Source organism: Myotis lucifugus, unplaced genomic scaffold (genome assembly GCF_000147115.1).
Source record: "Myotis lucifugus unplaced genomic scaffold, Myoluc2.0 scaffold_54, whole genome shotgun sequence".
Lineage (NCBI taxonomy): Eukaryota > Metazoa > Chordata > Mammalia > Chiroptera > Vespertilionidae > Myotis > Myotis lucifugus.
In genome coordinates this window covers 1388256-1415420 of record NW_005871102.1, presented here as the reverse complement: position 1 = coordinate 1415420, position 27165 = coordinate 1388256, and the positions used below count along the sequence as shown (strand labels likewise).

The window sequence follows — 27165 nt, the reverse complement described above, 5'->3', positions numbered from 1 at the left end:
ATTTTTATACATCACTAAATGAACTCTCAGAAAGGGAAACAAAAAAACAAAGAAAAAAAATCCCATATACCATTGCAACAAAAAAAATTAAGATACTTAGGGATAAACCTGACCAAGGAGGCAAAAGACCTGTACCCTGAAAACTACAGGATGCTGAAAAAGAGATAGAGGACGATATAAACAAGTGGAAGAATATACTGTGTTCATGGATTGGTAGAATTAACATCATTAAAATATCCATACTACCCAAAGCAATCTACAGATTTAAGGCAATTCCTATTAAAATACCAACAGCATATTTCACAGATCTAGAATAAACACTCCAAAAATTTATGTGGAACCAAAAAAGACCCCAAATAGCCACAACAATCTTGAGAAAGAACAACAAAGTTGGAGGAATCTCAATACCAGACATCAAGTTATACTAAAAAGCCACTGTACTCAAAACAGCCTGGTACCAGCACACAAACAGGCATATGGATCAACAGAACAGTGACCCCAGAAATCAACCCAAGCCATTATGCTCAAGTAAGTAATGTTTGACAAAGGAGGCAAGAGCATACAATGGAGTCAAGACAGTTTCTTCAATAAATGGTGTTGGGAAAACTGGACAGGTGCAAGCAAAAAAATAAAACTAGACCACAACTTATACCATACACAAGAGTAAACTAGAGCAAACTCAAAATGGATAAAAGACTTAAATGTAAGTCGTGAAACCATAAAAATCTTAGAAGAAACCATAGGCAGCAAAACCTCAGACATTTCTCATAGCAATATGTTTACAGTTACATCTCCTAGGGCCAAGGAAACTAAGGAGAAAATAAACAAATGGGACTACATAAAAATAAAAAGCTTTTGCATAGCAAAAGAAACCATCAACAAAATGAAAAAAAGAGCCCACTGCATAGGAGAACATATATTGCCAATGATACATCCGATAAGGGGTTAATTTCTAAAATAGAGAGGAAACTCAAACAACTTAACAAAAGGAAGACAAACAATCCAATTTAAAAATGGGCAAAGGATCAATATAGACACTTCTCCAAAGTGAACATACAGAAGGCCAAAAGGCATATGAAAAAAAGCTCAAAGTCACTAATGATCTAAGAGATGCAAATTAAAACACCAATGAGATATCACTTCACACCTATCTGAATGGCTATCATCGACAAATCAACAAACAAGTGTTGGTGAGGATGTGGAGAAAAGGGAACCCTAGTACACGGCTGGTAGGAATGCAGACTGGTGCAGCCACTGTGAAAAACAGTATGGAGTTTCCTTAAAAAAATAAAAATGGAACTCCGATTTGACCCAGTGATCCCACTTCTAGGAATATATACTAAGAAACCTGAAACACCAATAAGAAAGAATGTATGCACCCCTATGTTCATAGCAGCACAATTTACAATAGCTAAGGTTTGGAAACAGCCCAAGTGCCCATTAGCAGATGAGTGGATAAAAAAGCTGTAGTACATCTACACAATGGAATACTACACAGCTGTAAAAAAGAAAGAACTCTTACCATTTGCAACAACATGGAAGGACCTGGAGAGCATTATGCTAAGTGAAATAAACCAGACAGAGATAGATAAGTATGATATGATCTCACTTATATGTGGAATCTAATGAACAAAATAAACTGATGAATAAAATAGAACCAGAGACATAGAAGCATGGAACAGACTGACGAATTTCAAAGGGAAGGAAGGGGTGGGGGGGGTGATTAACTGGGAAACTTATATGCATATATGCATAACCCATGAACTCAGACAACAGAGAGGTGAAGGCCTAGGAGGGCCAGGTAGAGGGTGGAGGGGTCAATGGGGAAAAAAACCCACAAAAACAAAGGGGACATCTGTAATACTTTCAACAATATAGATAAATTTAAAATAAATAAATAAAATCTATATTCCAGGCACTATGCTAAGTTTTACAGGCATTATCTCATTTCATCCTTTAAACAACCTAATGAGGTAGTCACTACTAATTTGTCCACTTAGAAGACGAAAAAACTGGAGGCACAGAGAGATTAAGTAACTTGCCCGTGGTTACCCTGCTAATGGTTTGAATCCAGAGTCAAATACCACCTCTCCGTATAGTTTTCCCTACCACATTTCTAAAGGAGCTGGGCTCGGCATTAGCAGGTACCAGTCTGTGCCAAGTGCCTACATCTAGTACATGCTGGGAGCCAAAGCCAAGAATGAAAAAGCCAAGCCAAACTAAGTTCCTTTTAGTCAGTTAATATTATACCCTGTTCATATCTTATCACTGCATTTACTACATTTTGCTAAAATTAGCTACTTATGGGTCTTTTTCTTCAGCTAGACCAGTGATGGCAAACCTATGACATGCGTGTCAGAGGTGACACGCGAACTCATTTTTTGGTTGATTTTTCTTTGTTAAATGGCATTTAAATATATAAGATAAATATCAAAAATATAAATCTTTGTTTTACTATGGTTGCAAATATCAAAAAATTTCTATATGTGACATGGCACCAGAATTAAGTTAGGGTTTTTCAAAATGCTGACACGCCGAGCTCAAAAGGTTCACCATCACTGAACTAGACTATAACCTCCTTGAAGAAAAAAGTCATGTCTTATTTATTTTTGTGTCCACAGCACTTGACCCACTAAAATTTTATTAAACTTTTACAAGTGTGATAAAACCTACTGAGGAACTAACTTGAACTACAGATGGCTTTCTAATGATCTGAGCTGATCCAGGAATCCCGCTTAAAAACACAGAAGAATAAATCATTTATGTTTCCTTTAGAGGGGGCATCCTGAATATCAACTGTCTACATTTTTCACAGTCTGTAGTACAGACTCTTCAAAACTGAGACCACTGGCAAGGGCCAAGTATCCTCTTGGTCTTCTCTGTGGCTAGAGAAGCTCCATTTCCTCTGCACACTTATTAGGTGAATGGTGGCAAAATGAAATTGTATTGCAGAAATCAAAAAGCCTTCCATACATCCACATGTGGATGGAGGGCCAAAGAATCTCAGCATAAGTGATCTATAACCAGTGGCTCTCCCTCTCTATCATTCACATATGTAGCCCATTCTCATGAATGATATTCTTCAATGTGCACAGTGAATTCTCAACTAAGGGCACGCCCTCTGAAGTAACAATGTACTCCCATATATTGAGAACTGCTGTTCTACATATGTTATTCCAATTTGAAAAGATCTCATAATCTGATATATTAATCTCCTATGAGTACATTTATAACTTAGAATATATTCCTTTCCTTTTTAAAAAAATGTGATAAAGGCCAACATACAAAATGTGACTTATATGAAGGTCAGATACTCCACTGAATTCAAACCACAATCCATACATCTATTCTTTGCCCTAAAATCTGGTTGCTAGTCACAGTGAAAGGAAAGGCAATCTGTTGCATCATTCTATGATTCAGGTTTATTATTCTACTTATGCAAAATATCATCCTCTTTTCAAGAAAAGTACTGAGAATGAAACTTAAGTTTTCTTAGACAGTTTTAATCCCTCAACTGAATAACATGACCATTAAAAATATTCAACAGAAATCTTACTTTGTGTAGCCTTCAAGGGAATCCAAATTCTAACCACTGGAATTCAACCTGTTTTCCTCTGTGTGTCTGTACCTCTAACTTCTTGAATTTATTTTATTTACTTATTTTATTTATTTTATTTATTTCCAGACTGTAAGCTCTTAGAGACTGGAACTGTTCTTAAGCATACAATATAGTGCCTTGCATATAACAAGCAGCAGAAGACTCGAAGGTCTCTTCTAATTCAAAGATTCACTGAAAATATGCAGCAGTGGTTATCAGCTCAGGGACTTAGTTTCTCAGAAAAAAATATGCCTGTTTTGTACTTGGTTACTTCTAATCAAACAAGAATAAACTCTGTTTCTCATACTAAAAAAAAAGAAAAAGAAAATATGCAGCAGTATCACCACCACCAGAATGTGTACATGACCAGCACAGTGGTCACTACCATCTTTCAGGCTGAATCCTAATCATTAAGTTGGCAGTGGAAGTGGGTTAGGGGGTCAGCATGCACTTGTGCTCCTAGACATAAAGGTTCTGAACTTTGCACCACCTACCTGTGCCTATGGAAATAAAGTCCAGAGGGTGCACTTCGCAACACAGAAAATAAAAGCTGTAAAATGCTGATGATAGTCCCAGACATGTGTAAATGTTCAATAAAAGTTAACCCCGATTATTACTATTAACACATCACAGGAGCAGTCTCCAAGGACTATCACAAAAATAAGTTCCAAGGTCTGTATGCTTCTAGGCACCTTCTAAACCTTAACACCACTGACAAAGTGTAGGGTCTCTAGATTTCACTAGAAGTCAGTGTCTGGAATATTTACATTTCTTCAGTCAGATGAAGCATGATTAAGATGTCTTAATCTAGCATAAGTACATGTGATTTGATTTATGACCACCATACCAAGAAAAGCAGGTCCTGGTCAAAGAGGAATCAGGCCTGAGTGACCACAGTGTGACAGAGAAGGCACAGGTGAACATTTGGGAGGAGGGGAGAGAATCCTAGGGGAAGGTAAATTCCCTCCCCTCAAATAAGGTGGGTTATTTCTGGTTTCCTAGGAATTTTGATCTGTATATCCATGGTATGCTGGGATCCCGAAACATTATACACCTTTTAACAGATAAAAATCCAGAAGGCGTGGGTATGAGTGGAAAGGAGGAGGGGTTTTTCATGATTCCTCTCCCACACTATTAGGAAAGCAATGCTCACTGTCTTTCTGACTCCTCTTTAGACTAACATGCAGGCAGATGTACAAACCTAATGAGATGTTTAGAATTTAACTGTAGCTATTGTGAAATATTAAATCTCTGATAGGAAGAGCAGTGTAAATGAGGTTTAACAGTCATATAGGCACTTACAAAATTAAAATTTATTACCTAACAAACATATAAAAAATGCTCAACCTCACTTTGTAATCGGGGAAATGAAAATAAAATGGACACTACTTGTCCCTAATCAGAGTGATAAAGATTTAAAAGACTGATAATATCTGCTGTTGGTGAAGGCACAAAGGAGGGTGCTAGGTGGGCATACATTTGCAGTCTTTCTAGAGAGCAATTTAGTCATCCCATCAACAACCAGATCGGGCACAGCTCAGATCAATCTAGACATCCATGTGTGTGCTTTGGAGTATATGTACAAGGAAGACTATTCTTTACAATATTTGCAATAGCAAGAAAGAAAAATGGAAATTGCTCTTAAAACCCTCAAAAGAGAAATGGAAATGTAAATTATGCTATATTCATGCCATAGAGTACTATATGCAATTAAAAAGAGTGAGAAATCATTTAATTTAGTATACACAGTAGATTGTTTAATGAAAAAAGTAAGTTGCCAAACAAAAGGATAGGCATATTAGAAAAGGATACATATTTCTCCTGAGAATTAGAGTTCATGGGCAGTGGGGGTCCATTTTATATTTATTTACATTTTTAAACATTAAGAGAAAGTAGACTCCATATTTTTTGTGTGTTTGTTCTCTAAGTAATGCAAAGCTGCTTATCTTCCCAAATCGTAAATCTTTGACTGGATTTACAGGCAGTTTTTCAATAGTTCTTTTAATTTATTTAAATGTCCCAAAGATTTGATTAAATAAATGATTTTCTCAGTCAAAAACCATTTTAGTTGATTCAGAAAAATCAACTTGGAAAAACTGAAATGACAAACCTATCAACAATATTTTCTAGGGAAAACCAGAACATTATTATTATAAGTTTATCTCAAAGAAAAAATCCCCTTGATGTCTTTCTATTACATTCTGTTCATCATTTGTCAACAACAATAATTATTTTAAGAACTCCAGTCTGTTTCCAATCAATCTCTTCCTTTTATTAGGCTACTATTTAAAATACTATTGATATATCATCGTGAATAAAGTCTTATCTTCCTCTTAGCATGATGGATCTAGACAACCTTTTCAAACACATGCTTTACTAAACCACTTAGGAAAATATAGTTACACATAAAAACGTTAATAGAGAGAGGTAAATAAAATCAAGTCAAATTTATATAAAAACTGTGTGGCATTTAGACAGTTGCATTGACCCTTCAAATACAAAGGTCCTCCATCATTTAAAGGTCATCCCTACTATCAACAAAGACATTTATAAAATCAAATTAAGCCTTCCAACCTTCAAAAAAGGATCTGTGTATAACTTTATTTATAACTAGAGGCCCAGTGCACAAAAATGTGTGCACTTGGGAGGGTCCCTCAGCCCGGCCTGTGCCCTCTCGCAGTCTGGGACCCCTCGGGGAATGACCACCTGCTGGCTTAGGCCCACTCCCTGGAGGATTGGGCCTAAGCTGGCAGTCAGACATCCCTCTGGCAACCCAGGAGCCCTCGGGGGATGTCCACTTGCCAGTGGGGAGCAGGCCTAGCTGCAGTCGGACATCCTTAGCGCTGCTGAGGAGGCAGGAGAGGCTCCCACCACCACCACTGTACGGGCAGCCGTCAGCCTGGCTTATGGCTGAGCAGAGCTCCCCCTGTGGGAGCACACTGACCACCAGGGGGCATCCCACCAGGGGGCAGCTCCTGCATTGAGCATCTGCCCCCTGGTGGTCAGTGTGTGTCATAGTGACCAGTGATTCCCAGTCGCTCTGCTGTTAGGGTCAATTTGCATATTACCCTCTTATAATATAGGATAATAGAGGCCCGGTGCACGAATTTGTGCACGGGTGGGGGGTCCCTTGGCCTGGCCAGCGACTGGGGCCGATGGGGTCTGGCCAGCAGGGGCGCAGGAGGTTGGCCGGCTGGGGTTGGGGGGGCCGTGGGAAGTTGGCCAGCCGGGGGAAAGGGCCGCAGGAGGTTGGCTGGCCAGGGGGAGGGGCTGTGGGAGCACACTGACCACCAGGGGGAAGCTCTTGTGTTGAGCATCTGCCCCCTGGTGGTCAGTGCACATCATAGCGACCAGTCAACCGGTGGTTCGGTCATTTGATGATCCAATTGCTTAGGCTTTTATATATATAGACTTGAGGCCTGGTGCACAGATTCATCCCTCAGCTGGCCACTGCAGCCCAGCCTTACCTGCCAGCTCGTCGGCCTCCAGCCCGCTGTCTGCGTTGATCCGAAACAGCATGAAGTAGTGCGGGAAGTGGCAGGCGGCCAGGAAGGAGCCCAAGCCTGGGCTGGGCACTGTGCCTCTCCCACTCATCCCGGCCCCACTGCACCTGTCGCTGCCGCCGCTGAGGCATACAGGGGGAGTGTCCATGGGAGAGGCTCACACTGCTGTAGCTGTGCTCACCAACTGTCAGCCTGGCATCTGGTGCCCACCTGTCAACTGAGTGGCACTCCCGCTGTGAGAGCACACTAACCACCAGGGAGCAGCGCCTGCGTTGAGTGCCTGCCCCCTAGTGGTCAGTGCGCGTCATAGCTACCAGCTGGTCATCCAGTCGTCCAATCGCTTAGGTTTTTATATATATAGACTAGAGGCCCAGTGCACAAAAATTTGTGCACTGGGCGGGGGGGGGGGATCCCTCAGCCCGGCCTGTGCCCTCTCACAGAGTCTGGGACCCCTCGGGGGATGACCATCTGCTGGCTGAGGCCGCTTCCCAGGGGATTGGGCCTAAGCTGGCAATCAGACATCCCTCTGGCAGCCCGGCAGCCATCGGGGGATGTCCACTTGCCAGCGGGGAGCAGACCTAAGCTGCAGTCGGACATCCTTAGCGCTGCTGAGGAGGCGGGAGAGGCTCCCACCACCACCGCTGTACTGGCAGCCATCAGCCTGACTTGTGGCTGAGCAGAGCTCCTCCATGTGGGAGCTCACTGACCACCAGAGGGCAGCTCCTGCATTGAGCATCTACCCCCTGGTGGTCAGTGTGTGTCATAGTGACCAGTCATTCCCAGTCTTTCTGCTGTTAAGGTCAGTTTGCATATTACCCTTTTACTATATAGGATAGGGCCTGGTGCACGGGTGGGGGCCGGCTGGTTTGCCCTGAATGGTGTCCCGGATCAAGGTGGGGGTCCCGCTTGGGTGCCTGGCCAGCCTGGATGAGGGGCTGAGGGCTGTTTTCAGGCTGCCCGCACCCCCTTCAGGGTGGGGGTCCCCACTGGGGTGCCTGGCCAGCCTGGGTGAGGGGTTGATGGCTGTTTTCAGGCTGCCCGCACCCCCTTCAGGGTGGGGGTCCCCACTGGAGTACCTGGCCAGCCTGGATGAGGGGCTGATGGCTGTTTTCAGGCTGCCCGCACCCCTTTCAGGGTGGGGATCCCCACTGGGGTGCCTGGCCAGCCTGGATGAGGGGCTGATGGCTGTTTTCAGGCTGCCTGCACCTCCTTCAGGGTGGGGGTCCCCACTGGGGTGCCTGGCCAGCCTGGATGAGGGGCTGAGGGCTGTTTTCAGGCAGGCCAAGCCTGCAACTAAAGCTCCCAGTCTCTCCTTTTTTTCTTTTTTTTTTATTCTGGGATTTATTTACCTTCTGTAATTGAAACTTTGTTGCGGCTCCAGCTCTGAGGCCGGCTGGCTGAAAGCAGGTATCTGGGGGTTTGTTTAGCTTCTATAATTGCAACATTGTTGCTTAGAGTGAAGCTCAGAGCCCAGCCGAGGCAGGCGGGGAACCTTGGCTTCCTCCATCACTGGAGCAAGCAAGCCTCATGTTCGCTTCAGCTGCCTGGCTGCCGGCCGCCATCTTGGTTGGCAGTTAATTTGCATATCCTGCTGATTAGCCAATGGGAAGCGTAGCAGAGGTATGGTTAATTACCATGTTTGTCTATCATTAGATAGGATAGGACTAGAGGCCCAGTGCATGAAATTCATGCACTGGGGGAGGGGGGTGTCCCTCAGCCCAGCCTGCACCCTCTCCAATCTGGGACCCCTTGGGAAATGTCCAACTGCCGGTTTAGGCCTGATCCCTGTCAGTCAGACATCCCTCTCACAATCCAGGACTGCTGGCTCCCAACCTCTCACCTGCCTGCCTGCCCGATTGCCCCTAACCACTTCTGCCTGCCAGCCTGATCGCCCCCTAACCACTCCCCTGCCAACCTGATCGGCCCCTAACTGCTCCCCTGCCGGCCCGGTCGCCCCCAACTGCCCTCCCCTGCTGGCCTGGTCGCCCCTAACTGCCCTCCCCTTCCGGCCCGGTCACCCCTAACTGCCCTCCCCTGCTGGCCTGATCGCCCACAACTGCCCTCCCCAGCCAGCCATCTTGTGGTGGCCATCTTGTGACCACATGAGGGCGGCCATCTTTGACCACATGGGGGCAGCCATCTTGTGTGAGGGTGTGATGGTCAATTTGCATATTACCTCTTTATTATATAGGATGACAGCTTTGTATGTAAATATGTAAGATTTCTATACATTTGAAATATATTTCAATAAGACAAAACAAAAAATCATCAGGTCATGAGATAATTATTTCCCTTAAAAAAAGAAATAAAGGAATGAGACTTTGTATTATCTTAATACTTTAGATACCAAAGATTTTTCCCCTTGAGTCCCAATTATTCTATGGATTACATTAAGTTAGGAGAATGGGATTTTACTGAAGAGTGAGGAAATTCCATTTCAGTAAAACTTCAAGAATTTCAAATAAAAACATCTTGGTATATAATGTGAACTCTGAATATTGATGAGAAACATGAGTTTTCACCCAAACTTGAGGTAGCACCAGCCACGGTGCTAATCCAAGATTTTGCATAACATATTTTACTTAATTCAACCTCCCTCTTATCTTCTAATATCCTTTCCTATTCAGCCTTCATCTTATTCTATAATATTTTCACTGTGTTGATAGGGAAATTGCAAAGGCAGCCTTGTATCAATGTCTCTAAGATAAATTATACATTAATCTTAATCTCCATTTTTCAAGAAGTTTGAAGCATGAAGCCTGGCAAAGAAGCATCACATTAAGCTGGCAATCAGGAGAATTTGGGGGTTGGGAAATGTGAGGCATTTAGTAACACTGAAGTTAGAAAGATGAGGAAGGACAGCTGCGTGCATACTGGAATGACATGCAAACAGCACTAATTAAGAAAGAACTAGGGATAACTTTCTATGGGGTACTGGTTAATTCAAAATTAATTTTCTAACTTCTGAAATGAATATTTTTAACAAATTAGGAAAATATATAAAAAGGGAAACATGATCCCTTAATTCTTGATAATGAACCTTTAATGTTTCAGAAAATATAAATAGTATATCTACAAAGAACAAAATAAACCAAATTTGACATTAGCATAAAAACAAAAACACCAAAATAAGAAAAATAATAAAAGAACACCAAAAACAACCAAACCTATAAAAGCTTAATAACCACATAGAAGCACTTTAAAATCAACACTTAACTCTTTTTCTAAATACATACAATATAAAATTTACAACTCATATTTACTATATTCACAATCTTATATTTACTATAAAGTTAAAACTTAAACTTTACGCAATATATTTATATTTTTAAAACTTTTGGATAAAATTGTCAAGGTTGATTTTCTTACCAAAAATTCTACATCATATTAACATTGAAAATCAATCCTCCCTAAAAAAGCTTATATAACAATATAAAAACTATATTTATGATCGTAAGATATATTTTTTCTATTGGATCATCCATTTATGATAGTATGAATTAAGTACACATTTGGGAGTTGCCGAAACAACCAAGAGTACAGTCGTAGCCTGCAAATTACCAAATTGTTTAGGCGCACTTAAATACTGAGAAAGATGGATGCCTACCACGAAATTTATCTGAGGAAACACTAACTCTAGCATGCTTCTCTTTTTTTCTTCCTACTTCTCATATTTCCTTTCAAACGTATTTTCTATGAAAAAAAACCCAACTCATGAAACTTGAGTTGCTCTAATTAATATCATTTCAAAAACCAAGAAAAAAATCCTTGTTTTTTAGATAGCATAGCCAAACCAAAAACAAAAACCAAAAAAAAATGCAGACTATACTAAATGTAAAAGGTACAACCAAGAGTAAAGCTTACCTATTATTACTGTGAATCTGGTATTTTACAATTGGGCATGTATCCTAAAGGAGGTCATACTGTACTCCCCATCTGTTGCCTTCTTGTAACTTACTATCCATGTTACAAGTAACTAAATACAGCAGGTCCTCGAATAACATAGTCTTATCGTTCAACATCATTTTGTTATAATGCTGATGAGATGCCATAGGAACTCAACTCTCCTTTATAGCAACTAGCCCATGGTAAATTGGTTTCATTATCATCGTTTCGCTTGAAGTCACAGAACCTATCAATGACATTATGTGAGGACTTACTGTACCAGTCTCAGGTCAACCAAAAGAAAGCCAGTGTGAAATTCAGATGAAGCAACACCAGTGTGCCTCAAGTTTCAAAAGCAGGAGCCATTCAGAACATGTGGGAGTATATGAGGCTGACAAGGTCATTTAAAAATAATCCCTATAATGGTGCATTGATGAAATTAATCTTCTGCTAAGATTCCTTGCATTCAAATTAGTACTCTTTAACACACTTGTTTTTTTTGAACAGCATTTGAAAAATATGCAAAGATACCTTAATCCATTTTATTTTATATCTTTCCCAAAAAATTAAGAGCAATTTAGTGCTTTTAAATGGATCCCTTTTTAGTTAAATTACAAGCTAAGGCAAGACAATTTAGAGTGACTTGAACTTCCATTTTTGCTTTGACAGGCAAATTGTTGAAAATAATTAAATAAAAGAATATTCCAATCACCCCAGCAGTAAAACATTTCTATGCCACCTCCGGCTCTAACTTTTGATGCTTGCGTTGACAGAAATGTCAATTACAGAACTAATAATAAAGTGTATTGAAAATGTATGAAACGCCTGATCTATAAAAGAATAGGAACTATTACTTCCTACTCTGTGATTTTTGTAGTTTTAATATAGGTGATGGCTTAATACATTTTCAAAAGACAAGGTGATATATCAAGTGGTGAAAAATTGCTAAGAAAAGAAGTGAAAAAATTTTAGAGAAAAACAGAAATCTGGTGACTTGCTTTTTATTCAGACCATACATAAGAAGGAGAAATTGAAAACTTTATGTATGTTTTTCATAATTTTAAATTCAATTCCAGAAGTGTTACCTGTGTTTTTTCAGTCTTCCTCACTATTGAATTATTTTGAGCCATTATAAAAGGAAAAATATTCATTACTGTAATATTTGTTATAACCTATATTGTATTTCTTTTCATTTATTTACTAGAGGCCCAGTGCACAAAATTCGTGCACTCAGAGGTGGGGGTCCCTCAGCCTGGCCTGCACCCTCTCGCAGTCAGGGAGCCCTCAGGGGATGTCTGACTGCCCGGAGGCAGGAGAGGCTCCCACCACCACTGCTGCACTCGCCAGCCGTGAGCCCAGCTCAGGGCTTCTGGCTGAGCGGCACCCCCCTGTGGGAGCGCACTGACCACCAGGGGGCAGCTCCTGTATTGAGCATCTGCCCCCTGGTGGTCAGTGTGCATCATAGTGACCGGTCATTCCACTGTTCAGTCAATTGCATATTAACCTTTTATTATATAGGATTATTTGTTCATTCATTGTTATTCATACTATTTACTGAGCAATCAAGATCTCCTTGAGAAGGTAGCATCTGAGAAAAGATTAGAAAGAAGAGGGCAGATAAGTTGGCAATCTAGGAAAACCAGAGTTCCAGCCGAGGGAACAGCAAGTGCAACAGCCCAGAGACCTATGTTGGTCGGCAAGATGGCAAAAGGACAAGTGTGGGATTTGTGAGGCAGAGAGAAGGAGGAAATGAGGTCATAAAGGAACAAATCAGAGAGCAAGACTGCATATGGCCTTGTAAACCATGATAAAAGAAGTCTGGTTGAATGAAATGAGAGGCCAACAGAGGGTTTTAAGCAGAGCAATAATGTGATCTGACAAATTTCAAAAGGATGAAATTTGACTGGTGTGTGGAACACAGGCACAGGATGGCAGGCAGGAGACCAGTTAGGAGGCACTGCAATAATCCAACACAAGAAATGACAGGCCCAGAGAGAGGCCGGATTCGGGGCTCTGAGAAGTTGCCACTGGCTGACACAGGAAGACTAATAGGCTTCAGCCATCTTCTCCTCCTAGAACATGGGTTCTCTCCATAGAATAAAAAAGAAGGAAAAAACCAAGATGGCGGCATAGGTAAACACCAGAGATTGCTGCTTAGCACAACCACTTCAAGAATACAACTAAAAGACGGAACAGACATCATCTAGAACCACAGGAAGGCTGGCTGAGTGGAAATTCTACAACTAGAAGGAAAGAGAAAACATACCGAGACTCAGAGGAGGTGCAGTGCGGAAGTAAAGTACAGCAGTATGGAGGCGCACGTGGAGAGGGTTGGCGGCTGTGGACACGGTTGTCTTTTTCAATCGGTAGGGAGTCTCAAGCTCTGAGCTCCAGTTCTGGGCGAGTCTCTGGGGACCCAGACTCATACAGGAGAAACTGGACTATCTGGCATCAGTCGGAACTCGAGGGCAGTTTTCTCTCAGAGGTGCTTGCAGCGATTGCCGGGACACTGAGAAACGGGGCCTCTGAGGGCAGCCATAGCTGCTTGCTCCGCCCTGTTGATCCCCTGGGACCCCCGCCCCGCCCAAGCTGTGCGCCGGCTTTTGCATATGAAAGGCCTGGCCCTCTCCAATCTGGGACCCCTCGGGGGATGTTCAACAGGGATCGGGCCTAAACCGGCAGTCAGACATCTCTCTTGCAATCCAGGACCACTGGCTCCTAATCACTCACCTGCCTGCCTGCCTGCCTGATCACCCCTAACCCCTGTGCCTGCCTGCCGATTGCCCCTACCCGCCTCTGCCTGCCTGCCTGATGCCCCTAATTGCTCCCCTGCCCACCTGATCGCCCCTAACCACCTCTGCCTCGGCCCCCGCCACCATGGCTTTGTCCAGAAGGACATCCAGAAGGACGTCCAGAAGACGTCTGGTCTATCTGGTCTAATTAGCATATTACCCTTTCATTAGTATAGATTCTGCTGGTGGTTATACACCATTTGTCAAAATTCAATGAACTATATACACAATAAACAGTTAAATTCCATAGTACATAAATTATATCTTCATAAAGTTTTTTAATAAAACACTTAGAATAATGTTTAGCATATATAAGCACTCAATAAATATTAGCTAAAAATAACTATTATTTTTATGGCAATCCAAGAAAGAAATGGTTTCATAGATAGAAAGACTGAGAATTTTAAGATGTTTTTTTCAAAATAAGATAAATTCAGAAATTTATTTTTAATAAACCCTACCCTATTAGCAGATAATATAAGGGCTTAAAGTAAAGATCTGTCATTAAGCTTTAGTTTCTATAAAAAGATTACTGAGCACACAGCCAAATGAAGTATGACTCTCATGCTGGAGGTTCAGCAGCATCCAGGTAGAAAACAGAGCAGATATCACGCTAATTCAAAAAAGTGAGTGGTAAGTGTTATATAAAGCAACAACACAAAAGTCATAAGTGAATAATGCCTCATGAGAAGTAGGACATAACATTTCACTGAAATTCTAATGGCACTTGAGAGAATTTGAAACTTCTCATTAAACACTTCAAAACTACTTCAAATAAAATAGGAAGCAAAACAGCAAAGCAGGGCTGTCAAATTTAAGCAGTTGCATAAGTGGCAATGGGGACTATACAACCAAGAAACCCAATGAACCAAATTCTCTTTGCATCTAGCAGAATCTAGCCTGAGAAGGGCCGAGACTAGGAGTGACACACACACACACACACACACACCACATCTTTAAGGATTGTAAGTAAAGCAGCTATATAAAGAAAGGGAACTGAGTAAGTGTCCCTTCTTACCCTCTTCTGCTTCATCCTCCTGGGGTGACATTGGACCCCCTCCACTAGTAGGAGTGACAGGTTCCTCCTTCTCAGACTCTCTCTGTAGACTCACCACCTCATAGATTGCATCTCCAGCACTGGTGTGACCTTTTCCCTCTGTCTGAGAAAGAGATAAACATGTGTTTCAATATGAGAAATGTGAAGGAAACACTGTTTCAACGGTCCATTAAAAAGCGCTGAAATGAGCCCTAGACGGTTTGGCTCAATGGATAGATAATCAGCCTGCGGACTGAAGGGTCCGGTTCGATTCTGGTCAAGGGCACATGCCTGGGTTGCGGGCTCAATCCCCAGTATGGGGCGTGCAGGAGGCAGCCAATCAATGATTCTCATCATCACTGATGTTTCTATCTCTCTCTCTCCCTCTCCCTTCCTCTCTAAAATCAATTAAATATATATATATATATTTTTTTTTTAAAGCGCTGTAATGAAAAGCAGCATGTCATGCTTGAAAAAAAATTTGGAAGTACTTTGTTCTTCACATGGTATTTGAAATGTATGGTTCTTATAGCATTGTGTTAACCAATACAATGAAACCTGCTGACCATTTTGGAAGAACTCAATCTTTTTTATCATAAAAACCCAAGACACCACAGATTCTAGGGCATGCAGGTAAGCGAATGTTGCTAGATTCTTAGGACTCACTACCTCGCATTGAGATAAAGAGATATCACAACATCCCTCAACTAATTCATGGAAGTAAATAGTTTCTACCTTATAAATGGTTTATATTATAAATGGATTATTTTTAAGAAGGAAAAACTAAGGCAACTGCCAATTAATTAATCAAGCATAGCCTACAAAGCCCTAGATAAACTACCTCCAACCTCATCTCACACCTAAGTGTGTCACTACATTCCAGCCACTTTGGCCTCATTCAGCACTGGGAATCTTTAAATTCTCTCCCAGCTGAAGGTGTAGGGACATCCTTTTCTCTCTGCCAATACAGCTTTTCCTCCTACTCTTTGCTAACCCCCATCAAACTCAGATCCTTTCACTTCTACAAAGAATTAAACCTGAGTTCCCTGTTTTGATTCTCATACCTTGTTCTTCCTTCACTTCCCTCACCACAAGTAATTACACATTTATCATATTCATGTGTTTAATGGCTATCCTGTCTACTGGACAGTATGCACCTTAAAGACAGGGACTATGTTGATTTTCAATCAGAAATAATACAGTGCCTGACACATAGGTACTCAATAAATATCAGTGGAATGAATGACTGGTAATGGTTACCTTCTTCCTTCACTATAAAACAAAAATTATGTGTATTACCTACTAACACTGCCTAATTTAGGAATGTCTTGGAAACACTACTTTTGTTCATTTAATATTAAAATAACTTTATAGGCCTGACCGGTTTGGCTCAGTGGATAGAGCGTCGGCCTGCAGACTGAGGGGTCCCAGGTTCGATTCCGGTCAAGGGCATGTACCTGGGTTGCGGGCACATCCCCAGTGGGGGGTGTGCAGGAGGCAGCTGATCGATGTTTCTCTCTCATCGATGTTTCTAACTCTCTGTCCCTCTCCCTTCCTCTCTGTAAAAAAATCAATAAAATATATTTTAAAAAATAAAATAAAATAACTTCATAACCTTACTAATAAGTCAAACAATATACAGGATGGGGCAAACATAGGTTTACAGTTGTTCATATGGAAAATAACACAATAATTAATAAATAATAATACAAGAATAAACTGTGTTTTGCATACTTACAACTATAAACCTACATTTGCCCACCCTATATTCATATAATAGTATAGATAGAAATAATTATGAAAAGTAATCAGATATTACTTGAATATTTATTCATTATAACTTTACAAAGGTATAATATTTCTGTGCCCTGTCTTTTTGGTTTTAATTATTATATATAAAAGGAAGAAAAGCTGTTTTAAATATAGAATCAATATTTCTATTAAGTATATTGTTGCTTTACAGGTGCACATTACAGGTTTCTAGGGGGGAAAGTACATAATTATTACACTAGCTGTTTTTTTTAACTTACATTAACTAGATGTGGATTTTTCAAATACTCTATTGGCTGACTCTAAACATCATTTAATTAGAGAAATTTTATGGCTTTTTATTGCTACTTAAGGAACTATCTTGACATTTAAAAAGAATGATGCTATTACATGAGGAGAACAAAAAGGTCCTACCTGTTTCAACCTCATGAAGAAAGTCTCCGTGAAAGTCTTTCTGCTGAAATACCAGAATCGCTCATTTGCAGGGTATACACGTACTACTGTCTCCAGGAGAAAGCGGACAGGCTCCACCACCTCCGTGACGACCATATCCACTGCCACAGTCATGTACACTCGTTTATCTGCAGCAGAAATTCTCTGTGTTTTATGCTGGCTTTATTATACCTTCATTATTTAAGAAAACAGTTTCCTCACTTACTATCACATTACCTTCTATGTTTAATTTTAAAGGTTTTCATGTCAGCTTGATTAAATAGTAACCAAGTATTCCAAATATGTTGCTCATCACACAGAATCCTATTTTAATCAGCTGTCCAAATCTTCTCTGACAACTTTAATATTTTTTCCCAAATCAGGTCTTACTATAAAACAAATAAAATAAAATCTTCAGGATGTCTTTTACACTAAAACTATCTTTCAGATTTCCCAGAAAAACCTCTGGAAAAATCACAGAGGCTTGCTCTTTCATTTTATAAAAAGAGATACTAGAAATCATGTTTGTTGAGTTGCTTGGAAAGATCATTAAATCAGAAGAGCTGCTCTACCTTCACTATATTAAATTTGCATAGGAAGATACTATTAAAATGAATACTTCAACATTATATGCTTTAAGAGAAATCCCTGGATATCTGTCAGTTCCCTCCTTCATTGTCCATGATATATATATTGACCCTCAGGAAAATCACTGTGATTTTCATACATATTATATGTATCTGAGTCCTTTTTGAGAACAACAGTCAAAATTTCAGTTACTATTTAAAATGTTTACTTGGCCACGGCCTTCCTTTAATTTGAATCTAGAATCTTCCAGGCCATTGGCTACAATTTCATAATGACAGGTTGAAATATGGATTTGGTTTTATTTTATTTGCCCTACTTCAGATTCATTAGGATTTTTGAGTCTGTGGCTTGGTTACTCCATACCATTTTGTCATTTCTTCATTACTTTAAAAACTTTTTTCCAATTTATTGTGCCCACCACTTTTAGTTCTGAGTTAGAGGGAGAATCAAATGGCCAAGCCCACTAAAAGAAATATTCAACTGTGCTTTTAAAAACATTTTACAACATTTATACTCATCAACCACACATCTATTAATATCATCAAACTCAAATATTGTATTGCATTCTTACATGCATTCTGCTGCCAATTGAAGAGAAAGTAGGATTCTCTAGATATTGTACTTGATCTAGAAGACCTTAAAGTCTAAGGGAATAATGTAGAGGGGTAAGAGAGAATAACACAAAACATAGACTATAATACACAACTTGGTATAATGAAAAGATCCAAGATATTTCTGCTCCCAGGGCCTCAACTTCTTCTGTAAAAATCAAACTGTAATTCATGAATCTCCTCAATAATTTATAATATCAAGGACACGATTTGAAAATTTTAGCAATCAGGTAAACATTTGAGTTTGCATATGAAATAATTTAAATTTAAGATACATTATCTTTTGGATCAGAAGATTATTATAATTCAATATTACATGAAGTTTATTTTAATAAAACATAAATTTTAAAATATATTGCCTTTTATTTGAGGATTCAATGTGTATTAAAGTACAAAATGAAACTGAACTATGTTACATTAAAAATAGATAAAAACTGCTTTACTTATTTTTTGAAATTTGGATATTTTATTCTTCAAAATTATCAACTGGCTTATTTTTCTCATTTTTGTGGTTTCTTTCTGAGTAATAATAAGAAAGACGTTAATAAGCTGGTATTTACAAGTCTAGCTCCAGAAATAAAAAACTGTGAGTGTAAAAATTATTTATTCTTAATATATGAAAAGCTAAATTTTATATAATCATTATTTTTTCTCCCCTTTTAGCCCTCAGTATGAAACAGCTTGATGTGTGATTAAATGCATGCAATTTATGGGACTGGAAAAGACTCTTTAAAGAAATTTGAGAGTAATTATCATTTTAATATTCTTCATCAATATATTATACTTCCATATCAGTATTCACTAATGCTCCTGTGTTTAACCAAAAGTCTACATTATAAACGAAATAATGTAAGACAAAGATTAAAAAAAAGATCCATTATTTTCTCAATATAAATTATTGGTTGAATGACAGTAAAGAATTTAGTATAAGATTGTAATTCATGAGGTAATTAATGTTAGTTTGAAAGCAGATGATGGAGGAGCAAAAAAACAAACAGGTAATTGACAGATGCCTGGAAAAAGTAGGAATAAAAATAAACACAGTGGGAAAAATGACCAATGTGACTATATACCATTCATAAATTCTGTTCAACACTAGTCATGTTCAACAAAATGAAAAGGTAAACAACAAGGAAAAAAGGGTTTGTCATAAATGATATCCTTGCTATACATTACTAAGATCTAAACTCCCTAAGTTCAAAAGACTGGAACAAAATTGTAAGTTATATTTTTTTAAAGTTAAAATGCTTATCAAAATATGCAGAATTTTAGAATTTGCTTTCATTATTTCATTCATATTCTTCCATCATTTTGCCTCCAAATAAAATCACTCTATAATGACATATAAAACACAAAGCACAGCCCTGGCTGGTGTTGCTCATTGGTTAGAGCGCCGTACTGTGCACCAAAGGGTTGCGGGTTCGATTCTCGATCAAGGGCATGTACCTGGGTTGCAGGTTCAACCAATTTTTCTCTCCCATTCTCTCTCTCTGCTTCCCTCCCTCCCCTCTTTGTCCCTCCCTCCCTCTACCTCCTCTCTTCCTCCACTCTAAAAATCAATGGAAAAAATATACTCAGGTGAAGGTTAACAAAAAATAAAAATAATAAAACACAAAGCACAAATACTTTCTACATAATCTAATAAAATTAATTCATGTATCTCTAGGGAGGATTCTTTTGAATAGTGGAGGTTTTCCCCAACAGATAGGAGGTTTTCCCCAATAGATAGGTAAAATAGAAAAAGAACCTTTAAACTCTAAAGAAGAATAACTCCTAATGTAATATTTCTTTAAAGAAAACCCGCCCCTGGCTGGTGTGGCTCACTTGATTGAGCATCATCCCATGCACCAAAAGGTTGCTAATTCAATTCCTGTTAGGGCACATGCCCATGTTGCAGGCTCAATCCCCAGTAGGGGACGTGCAGGAAGCAGCCAATAGATGGTTCTCTCTCACATCGATGTTTCTTTCTCTCCCTCTTCCTTCCTCTCTCTCTAAAATCAATAAAAACATATTTTAGAAAAGAAAATTTGAAGGACTTATTGGAGATACAAATTGATTTCTCACAAAATTTAGAGCACCATTCTAAATAGTATTATGTAAATAACAATCTTCTTAAAATTCACCTGAACCTGTGTTTACTTTCTATTGCGCCTCAGTACAACAGTGTTCAGTGTCAATAATTATATATGTGTAGTAATCATGTGAAATCACATAAGATTTAGCATGTTTTAATGCATTATACACATTAACTTAGACTATTATTTTCCCTGCAATAGACCGTTCTCCTTATGCTAAAGAAATAGTGTTGGATGTAGAAATGCAAAATGAATAGTAAGAAAACTATATCAGATATGTTTATTGTGCAAAACACAAGTCTGGGCTAAATTTTATAGTAAAATCTATTAATGAAAAAAATACTCCATTTTAAATGAGCACCAGATATTTTTTTAAAACATGGCAAAACAACATTGTCCATAATGTGGAATTGGGCGCGGGGGTATAGCTCAGTGGTAGAGCATCTGACTGCATAATGTGAAATTTTAAGCAAATAATAAGGAATCTTTTAAGAAAATTCACCTTTTGGGGTTTCTTCATTAAGTGCCAGAAATATGGGTGCATTGGGGTTCCACATGCCGGTGATAACGTAAGCCCTCCCATCATAGCTCTTTCCCATGGATTCCTGTGAAAGTCCAAACAGAAATATATACATCAAGAAAATCACCATTTCAATTAATAAGTTTATCTTACTTTAAACCAGGGGTCCTCAAACTATGGCCCGCGGGCCATATGCAGCCCGCCGAAAACATTTGTTTTTTTACTTCAAAATAAGATATGTGCAGTGTGCATAGGAATTTGTTCATAGTTTTTTTTTTAAACTATAGTCCAGCCCTCCAACGGTCTGAGGGACAGTGAACTGGCCCCCTGTTTAAAAAGTTTGAGGACCCCTGCTTTAAACAATCCAATTTACTAAAATTTGGATTTACAATCAAAAGCGGGGGGGGGTATTTTCTCTGTAAATTTTTTCACCCTACAAAACACTTCTTTGAATATTAAATTCTCCTACAGCTTTCTTCAAACAGTTTCTTTTAAAGACACGTACCTTTTGGCCCGGCCATCATGGCTCAGTGGTTGAGTGTTGACCTATGAATCAGGAGGTAAAGGTTCGATTCCTGATCAGGGCACATGCCCCAGTTGTAGGCTCAACCCCCACTGTGGGGCATGCAGGAGGCAACCGATCAATGATTCTCTCTCATCTTGATGCTTCTATCTCTTTCTCCCTCTTCCTTCCTCTCCGAAATCAATTTAAAATATTTTAAATAAAATAAAAAATAAAGACACGTACCTCTTAAAATAAAAGAGTCCATGCTGGATCACAAAAACATAATATTGCTATGAAGTTATACTTAACTTGATCTTAGGCTGCTATCAAAATCTCATATACTCACACATACAAGGATGTATGTAGTTGCTATGAAAACTATAGTATAGATCAGTGATGGCGAACCTATGACACGCAAACTCATTTTTTTGGTTGATTTTTCTTTGTTAAATGGCATTTAAATATATAAAATAAATATCAAAAATATAAGTCTTTGCTTTACTATGGTTGCAAATATCAAAAAATTTCTATATGTGACACGGCACCAGAGTTATGTTAGGGTTTTTCAAAATGCTGACACGCCGAGCTCAAAAGGTTCGCCATCACTGGTATAGATCTTACTGAAGACAGTTAAATTGAATTTATAGCTAATTACAAGATAGCATTTTCCTCCAATGCTCTAATTTTAATATATTCTTAAAATATTAATTTACTTTGTCACAATCAATACCTTCAAAGTGAATATTTTCCTGCTATATATGTCAGATATTTATACACTTTCTTAAAATCATAAGTCAATAGGAGGAAACTAATATTGGTTTGTAATCAACATGGACGCTTACTATCTCCCTCTACCCTTACACTCACTCCCTCCTTCTTCCCTCTCTCCTCTCCCCTTCCTCTTCATTTCCTCCACTCTTTAAGACCTTTACCTAGCCAGCTCCTGACTCTCCCTACAGAAGCCAGCAACTCCCTATACTGAGGGCAAGACCACATATAGTTGGGGGAGGGGGGAGGTTAAAGGTTGTCCCATGGGAGAACTGCACACAGAATACAAACATGTGCATATGCGAAACGGAATATTATCTACAGTACTTTCAATGTTCTGTACCAATTTCCTATTGTAAACAGAAAGGTTTCAAAGGGTCAGACTAAAAAAAGGGAAAGCTTTTTTTACAAAATTACCCCCCTCCCACATATGCTTCTCTAAATCTCTATAAAATTGTTTCAGTCATTTGGTATATTTGTATGGTGTATTAGTGATATTTCACTAATCAAATTGCTTAGCTTGAGTGCAAAGACCACATTCAATGAAATACACTCAAGGTCATGTAAAGGAAACTCACTCAGTACCTCCAATACTCATATATTCATATTCTCCCTCTCCTTTTCTCCCTCTCTCCCTCTCCACCCCCTTCTCTCTCCTTTATCTTCTCTCACTATCCTCTAATTAGACCCTCAAGAATGAGCATCTAACCCCACCTCCCAAAGAAACACAATCCACCTGTGGACAAGAACAGTGCAATGCTTAAATCTAAAAAGAAGAGCTAGACCAATAAAAGTCTTTCTTTTAATTAACAAATACAAAGGAAAGTGGACAGTTAAAAGTAGAGCTAAAAGGTTTGATAAGAAGTCAGGTGAAAAAAATAAAAACAAAAACAAACAGAACAAAAATAAATAAATAAATAAATAAATAAATAAATAAATAAATAAAAACAAAAAAAAGAAGTCAGGTGATGACAGGTCACATCCTACCTAATAAAGATGGAATATGCTAGTTGACCCTCATGCCGCAAAGATGGCGGCGCCCACAGCCAATAAGTAGGGAATATGCTAATTGACTGCCCCGCCCTCAAAGATGGCGGCACCCACAGCCAATAAGGAGGGAATATGCTAATTGACTGCCCCGCCCTTAAAGATGGCAGCGCCCACAGCCACAAGATGGCGGCGTCCAGTCCCCTCAGCCCCACTGGGGTGGCAGGTGCTCTGCACACCTGCCTCCAGAGACCCCCAGTCCCCTCAGCCCCCCTGCTGCCCAGGGACGGCCCGAGGCACAGGCAAGCCTCGTATGGCGGCTCCACAGCCGCCCAGGGCCGCCCGAAGCTCAGGTAACCAGGGCCAGCCGAGGCTCGTGCTGCCAGCAGTGGCAGCAGCAGAGGTGTGATGGGGCGTTGCCTTCCCCTGATTGCCGGGTCACCTCCTGCCCCTGAGGGCTCCCAGACTGTGAGAGGGGACAGGCCAGGCTGAGGGACCCCCCTCCAGCGCATGAATTTTCATGCACCGGGCCTCTAGTATAAAATAAAATTAGATGATGAAAGGAGACTTGCCTTGGGGTGGTGAACACAATACAATATACAGGTGATGCATTATAGAAATGTACCCCTGAAACCTATATAACTTTATTAATCAATGTCACCCCAATAAATTCAATAAAAATTTAAAAATAAATAAAGTGAAGCTAGATATGTGATGATAATAGAAACTATATGGTAGGTAAAACAGATAAAGAATAGCAGAGTATGAGGAAACTGCTAAATGCTGAGAGAAATGGAAAACATTTTTTAAATCCTTTAAAATAATTAGTTACACAGTCAAAAAACAAAGGCAAATATTGAGAAGCAGGAAGGGAGGGAGAAGAGGGGAGAGAGGCAGAGGAAGGGCAGGGAGGAAGGCAAGGAGGGAAATGGGGAGGAAAGAGCAAGAAGAAAGAAAGAAAGAGGCAAAACTTTCAAAGTTTGTCAGAATAATATGTAAGAAGGTGAAATTTGTTTTCAAAAGTGTTCACATATTTGGACATGTCATAGAAGACAGAGAAGTACCAAAGTCTTGCTCTAGCGGGGAGAAGTAACACAGATTAGGCCAAGTTACAAGGAATACAATATCAGGTGATCACAAAGAAATAACTTTGTAATAACCAGCACTGTCCCATAATCTTCATTATAAAGTAACGAGTTCCTTTTTATTAGGCATAGTCTAGCCGAAGCTCAATAACCATGTATTAAGACGGTATGAAGATTAACAGCACTGGGTAGTAAGTCACAACTATTGATAACTGCAAATGCTCGCCCTCCCACCTGACCAACTTCTGGTTGTACAGATCAGCCCACTTCTCTTTCCAGGGGCTTTAATGCTGACAAGCCCTTTGATTTCAACATGGACTCTTAAAGGTGGAGACTGCACGACAATGAGACACATAAGGGGCCTCAGGAGTTCATGCCAGGCCTGTAATTCTATAATGTGAACTTAAGTTCATGGAAAAATCTCTGCCAGTGATTCATCTTAATCTCTGAAACTGTGAAAGACCATGATTAGTTAAGACCTAGAAGCATCTACGCATTTAATGTCCCTGAACTACCTCCACATGGAATTTTCAGGGCTTGAAATGCTCTGGATTGCCTCCGGTAAAAGCACTTGCATTACTGCTGTGCCTTAAAGAGGGATGGAGGAGAGATGGATCAATAGCTCATTTGTTTGCACATTCACTGTAACTGGTTGTCCTCACCTGACCTATCCATGGGGTTCTTCCTCTAAATTCCTGTGGCTCACTGGACCAACTCAACCCACTTAATGAGAGCACTTAACCCACTGCTATAATTACAGACTCATAAGGTCTGTTCCCGTCATAAGACTATGAACTCACAGATGGTGAGAGTTGTGTTCTACCTTATCTACAACCCCAGCACTTCACACAATGCTTGGCACATAGTTAGAAGTTCAAAAAGGCTGACTGAAACATCCCAGTACCACTAGAAAACCATGTGATCGTCACCATGAAATAAAGAAAATGTTGACATAATTGGTGACATTTATCTGACATTTGCAAAACACAGCTGAAAAAAAAAACATTTAGTACTTGTTATCACTAAATATAAAAGCTGCAGTGAAGTAAGTAAAAAGCTTTATGCTTACTCTAAGATGACCATTTCCTATAACATTTCTAAATTGCAAAGTAAATGTTTTCATTAACTGCAATATTAGAAGGTGTTTCTGTTTAAAAGTTAGGATGGCTTGCTATTTTTACATCAAATACAAACTCTTAAATATATATTGACCTTTAAGGGCATTCCTGAAATAAATAGCACTCCCACAATACATATACTTTGCTAAGGATAGATAATCAAAGACGAGATATTCAGAAAGGGAAATGCTTTTAAGAAAATAAAAGCATCTATCACAGGACTCAAATTAATAAAAGTGCATTAAAATAAATAAAAGGTACCATATTCACTCTGGATATGCCTGTGATAATCATGTCCTTGTTATTTTTGGCTCAAAGAAAAGACATCCTCCTAAGAAGCCAAACAGATGAATAGATGGACATCGTCATAACACTGTTCTTCTATTTGCTTTGAACTTGCATATAATTTTTTGGTGGGAATTGTCCCAAATCTCTCCCTCATAAATAATTTTAAGTTTAGGTTTTCAAATTTCATTATTACTATTATACAGCTGAAAGTTAGAAACAGATCTCTCAATATGACAATTTTAAAATAGAAAATATTTTAAAAATATAAAATAACTAGATCTATACTTGGTTAAAGTGTTTAAGGTTAATATTACCATATCCAGTAAATGCATGTCACTGTTCTTCACGTTTCGACCTGGGCTTAATAACATTCCAAAACATCTGAAAATTTGAGGGAAAAAGGAGAAATAAGGTATCAAAAATATATAAAAGCCCAGTGAACAAAAAGCCTTTTTATAATAACTATATACTCTGACCTCTGTACTTATAAATAGCTTTCTTATTGTAGAGAAACACCACAGATAAAAATTCATTAAGATACATAATAAAAATCACATAGAAATAACTTATCTAAATTGCCAGATCTTTATTTCTACATGTAAAAGATTACCAGTGATCAGAAACTGTGATAAAAATGGCCACAAAAATTGTTGATAGAAACAGAATACAGTTGAAGTTATTCCAAACATATAGGTCAAGACCATATAACCCAATTAAATTAAAAAGGAGATTTATTTTTTAAAGAATAAGAAAAAGACACTGTGCTCTCCCTTTGTATCAAGCTATATTAACAGGAACAATCACCCTGGCCCTCACCAGTCATGTTCACTGAGTAGCTTATTAAAACTATGTCCTCATTTGAAAAAAAATAGTAATATAAAATACATTACTAAAAGTACTATTATTCAGTGAAAACATTATCCAGTGTATTATATGCTAGTAACCATTTACGTTATTCCATGCTTCCTGATGTAAGAGAAGTGTTAGAAATCCCATCAACACTACCCCTTTATTTGTACAAGGTTTTCACAAGCTGCAAAATTCAGTTAAATCTAATATTTTTATTTGTTAGGATATACTTGTTAATTCTGCTTTATAGGGAAGAAAGGTAAAGCCCAGAGAAGTTAAACAATTTATTCATATTAACGTGGCTATTCCACAGGTCTTGTAACTCAAGAGGCAATGTGATCTGTCCACTGTGTCCCTCAGCCAACAACACATACTCACACGTACTAGTGTTTTTATTGTAGCTTTCCAAAATTTAATATGCTATGAAGCACTTTATACAAGGGGTAGAGAATGTAAATCAATTAAATATGAGATTTTTCAAATTTTAAAATAGTGGCAGCTAACCAGTCAATATTGAATCTGATCCTTGTTTCCCAAAGGTTTACTTTTCTAGTAGCACTAGCTTTTTCTCTTTTTTTTCTATGATCAAGGTAAGTGATTGATCCTATCCAAACAGGAGTTCAGTAAGCGGTGAAACAATATCTACTTCCTGTGAGTACTTCGAGATATTTTGCTCAGGGCTCCCTTTGGCATCCAAAAACAATCAAGTACATAACGAAGATAAAGTTGAAAATCTCTGAGGATAACTTTCCAAG

General features: G+C 39.0%; 1 protein-coding gene across 3 annotated transcripts in view; it reads right to left on the bottom strand.

Annotated features, from left to right (window-relative positions):
- RABGAP1L (RAB GTPase activating protein 1 like) overlaps positions 1–27165 on the bottom strand; it is a 417083-nt gene that overhangs the window by 321305 nt on the left and 68613 nt on the right. For all 3 annotated transcript variants that reach the window (XM_006088927.3, XM_023753953.1, XM_006088928.2), the window contains 4 exons: positions 25876–25942; positions 20793–20895; positions 16999–17165; positions 14797–14938 (listed from right to left, as the gene is read on the bottom strand). In XM_006088927.3, coding sequence (XP_006088989.1) covers positions 14797–14938; positions 16999–17165; positions 20793–20895; positions 25876–25942 — 479 coding nt within the window. The remainder of the gene's footprint in view (positions 1–14796; positions 14939–16998; positions 17166–20792; positions 20896–25875; positions 25943–27165) is intronic.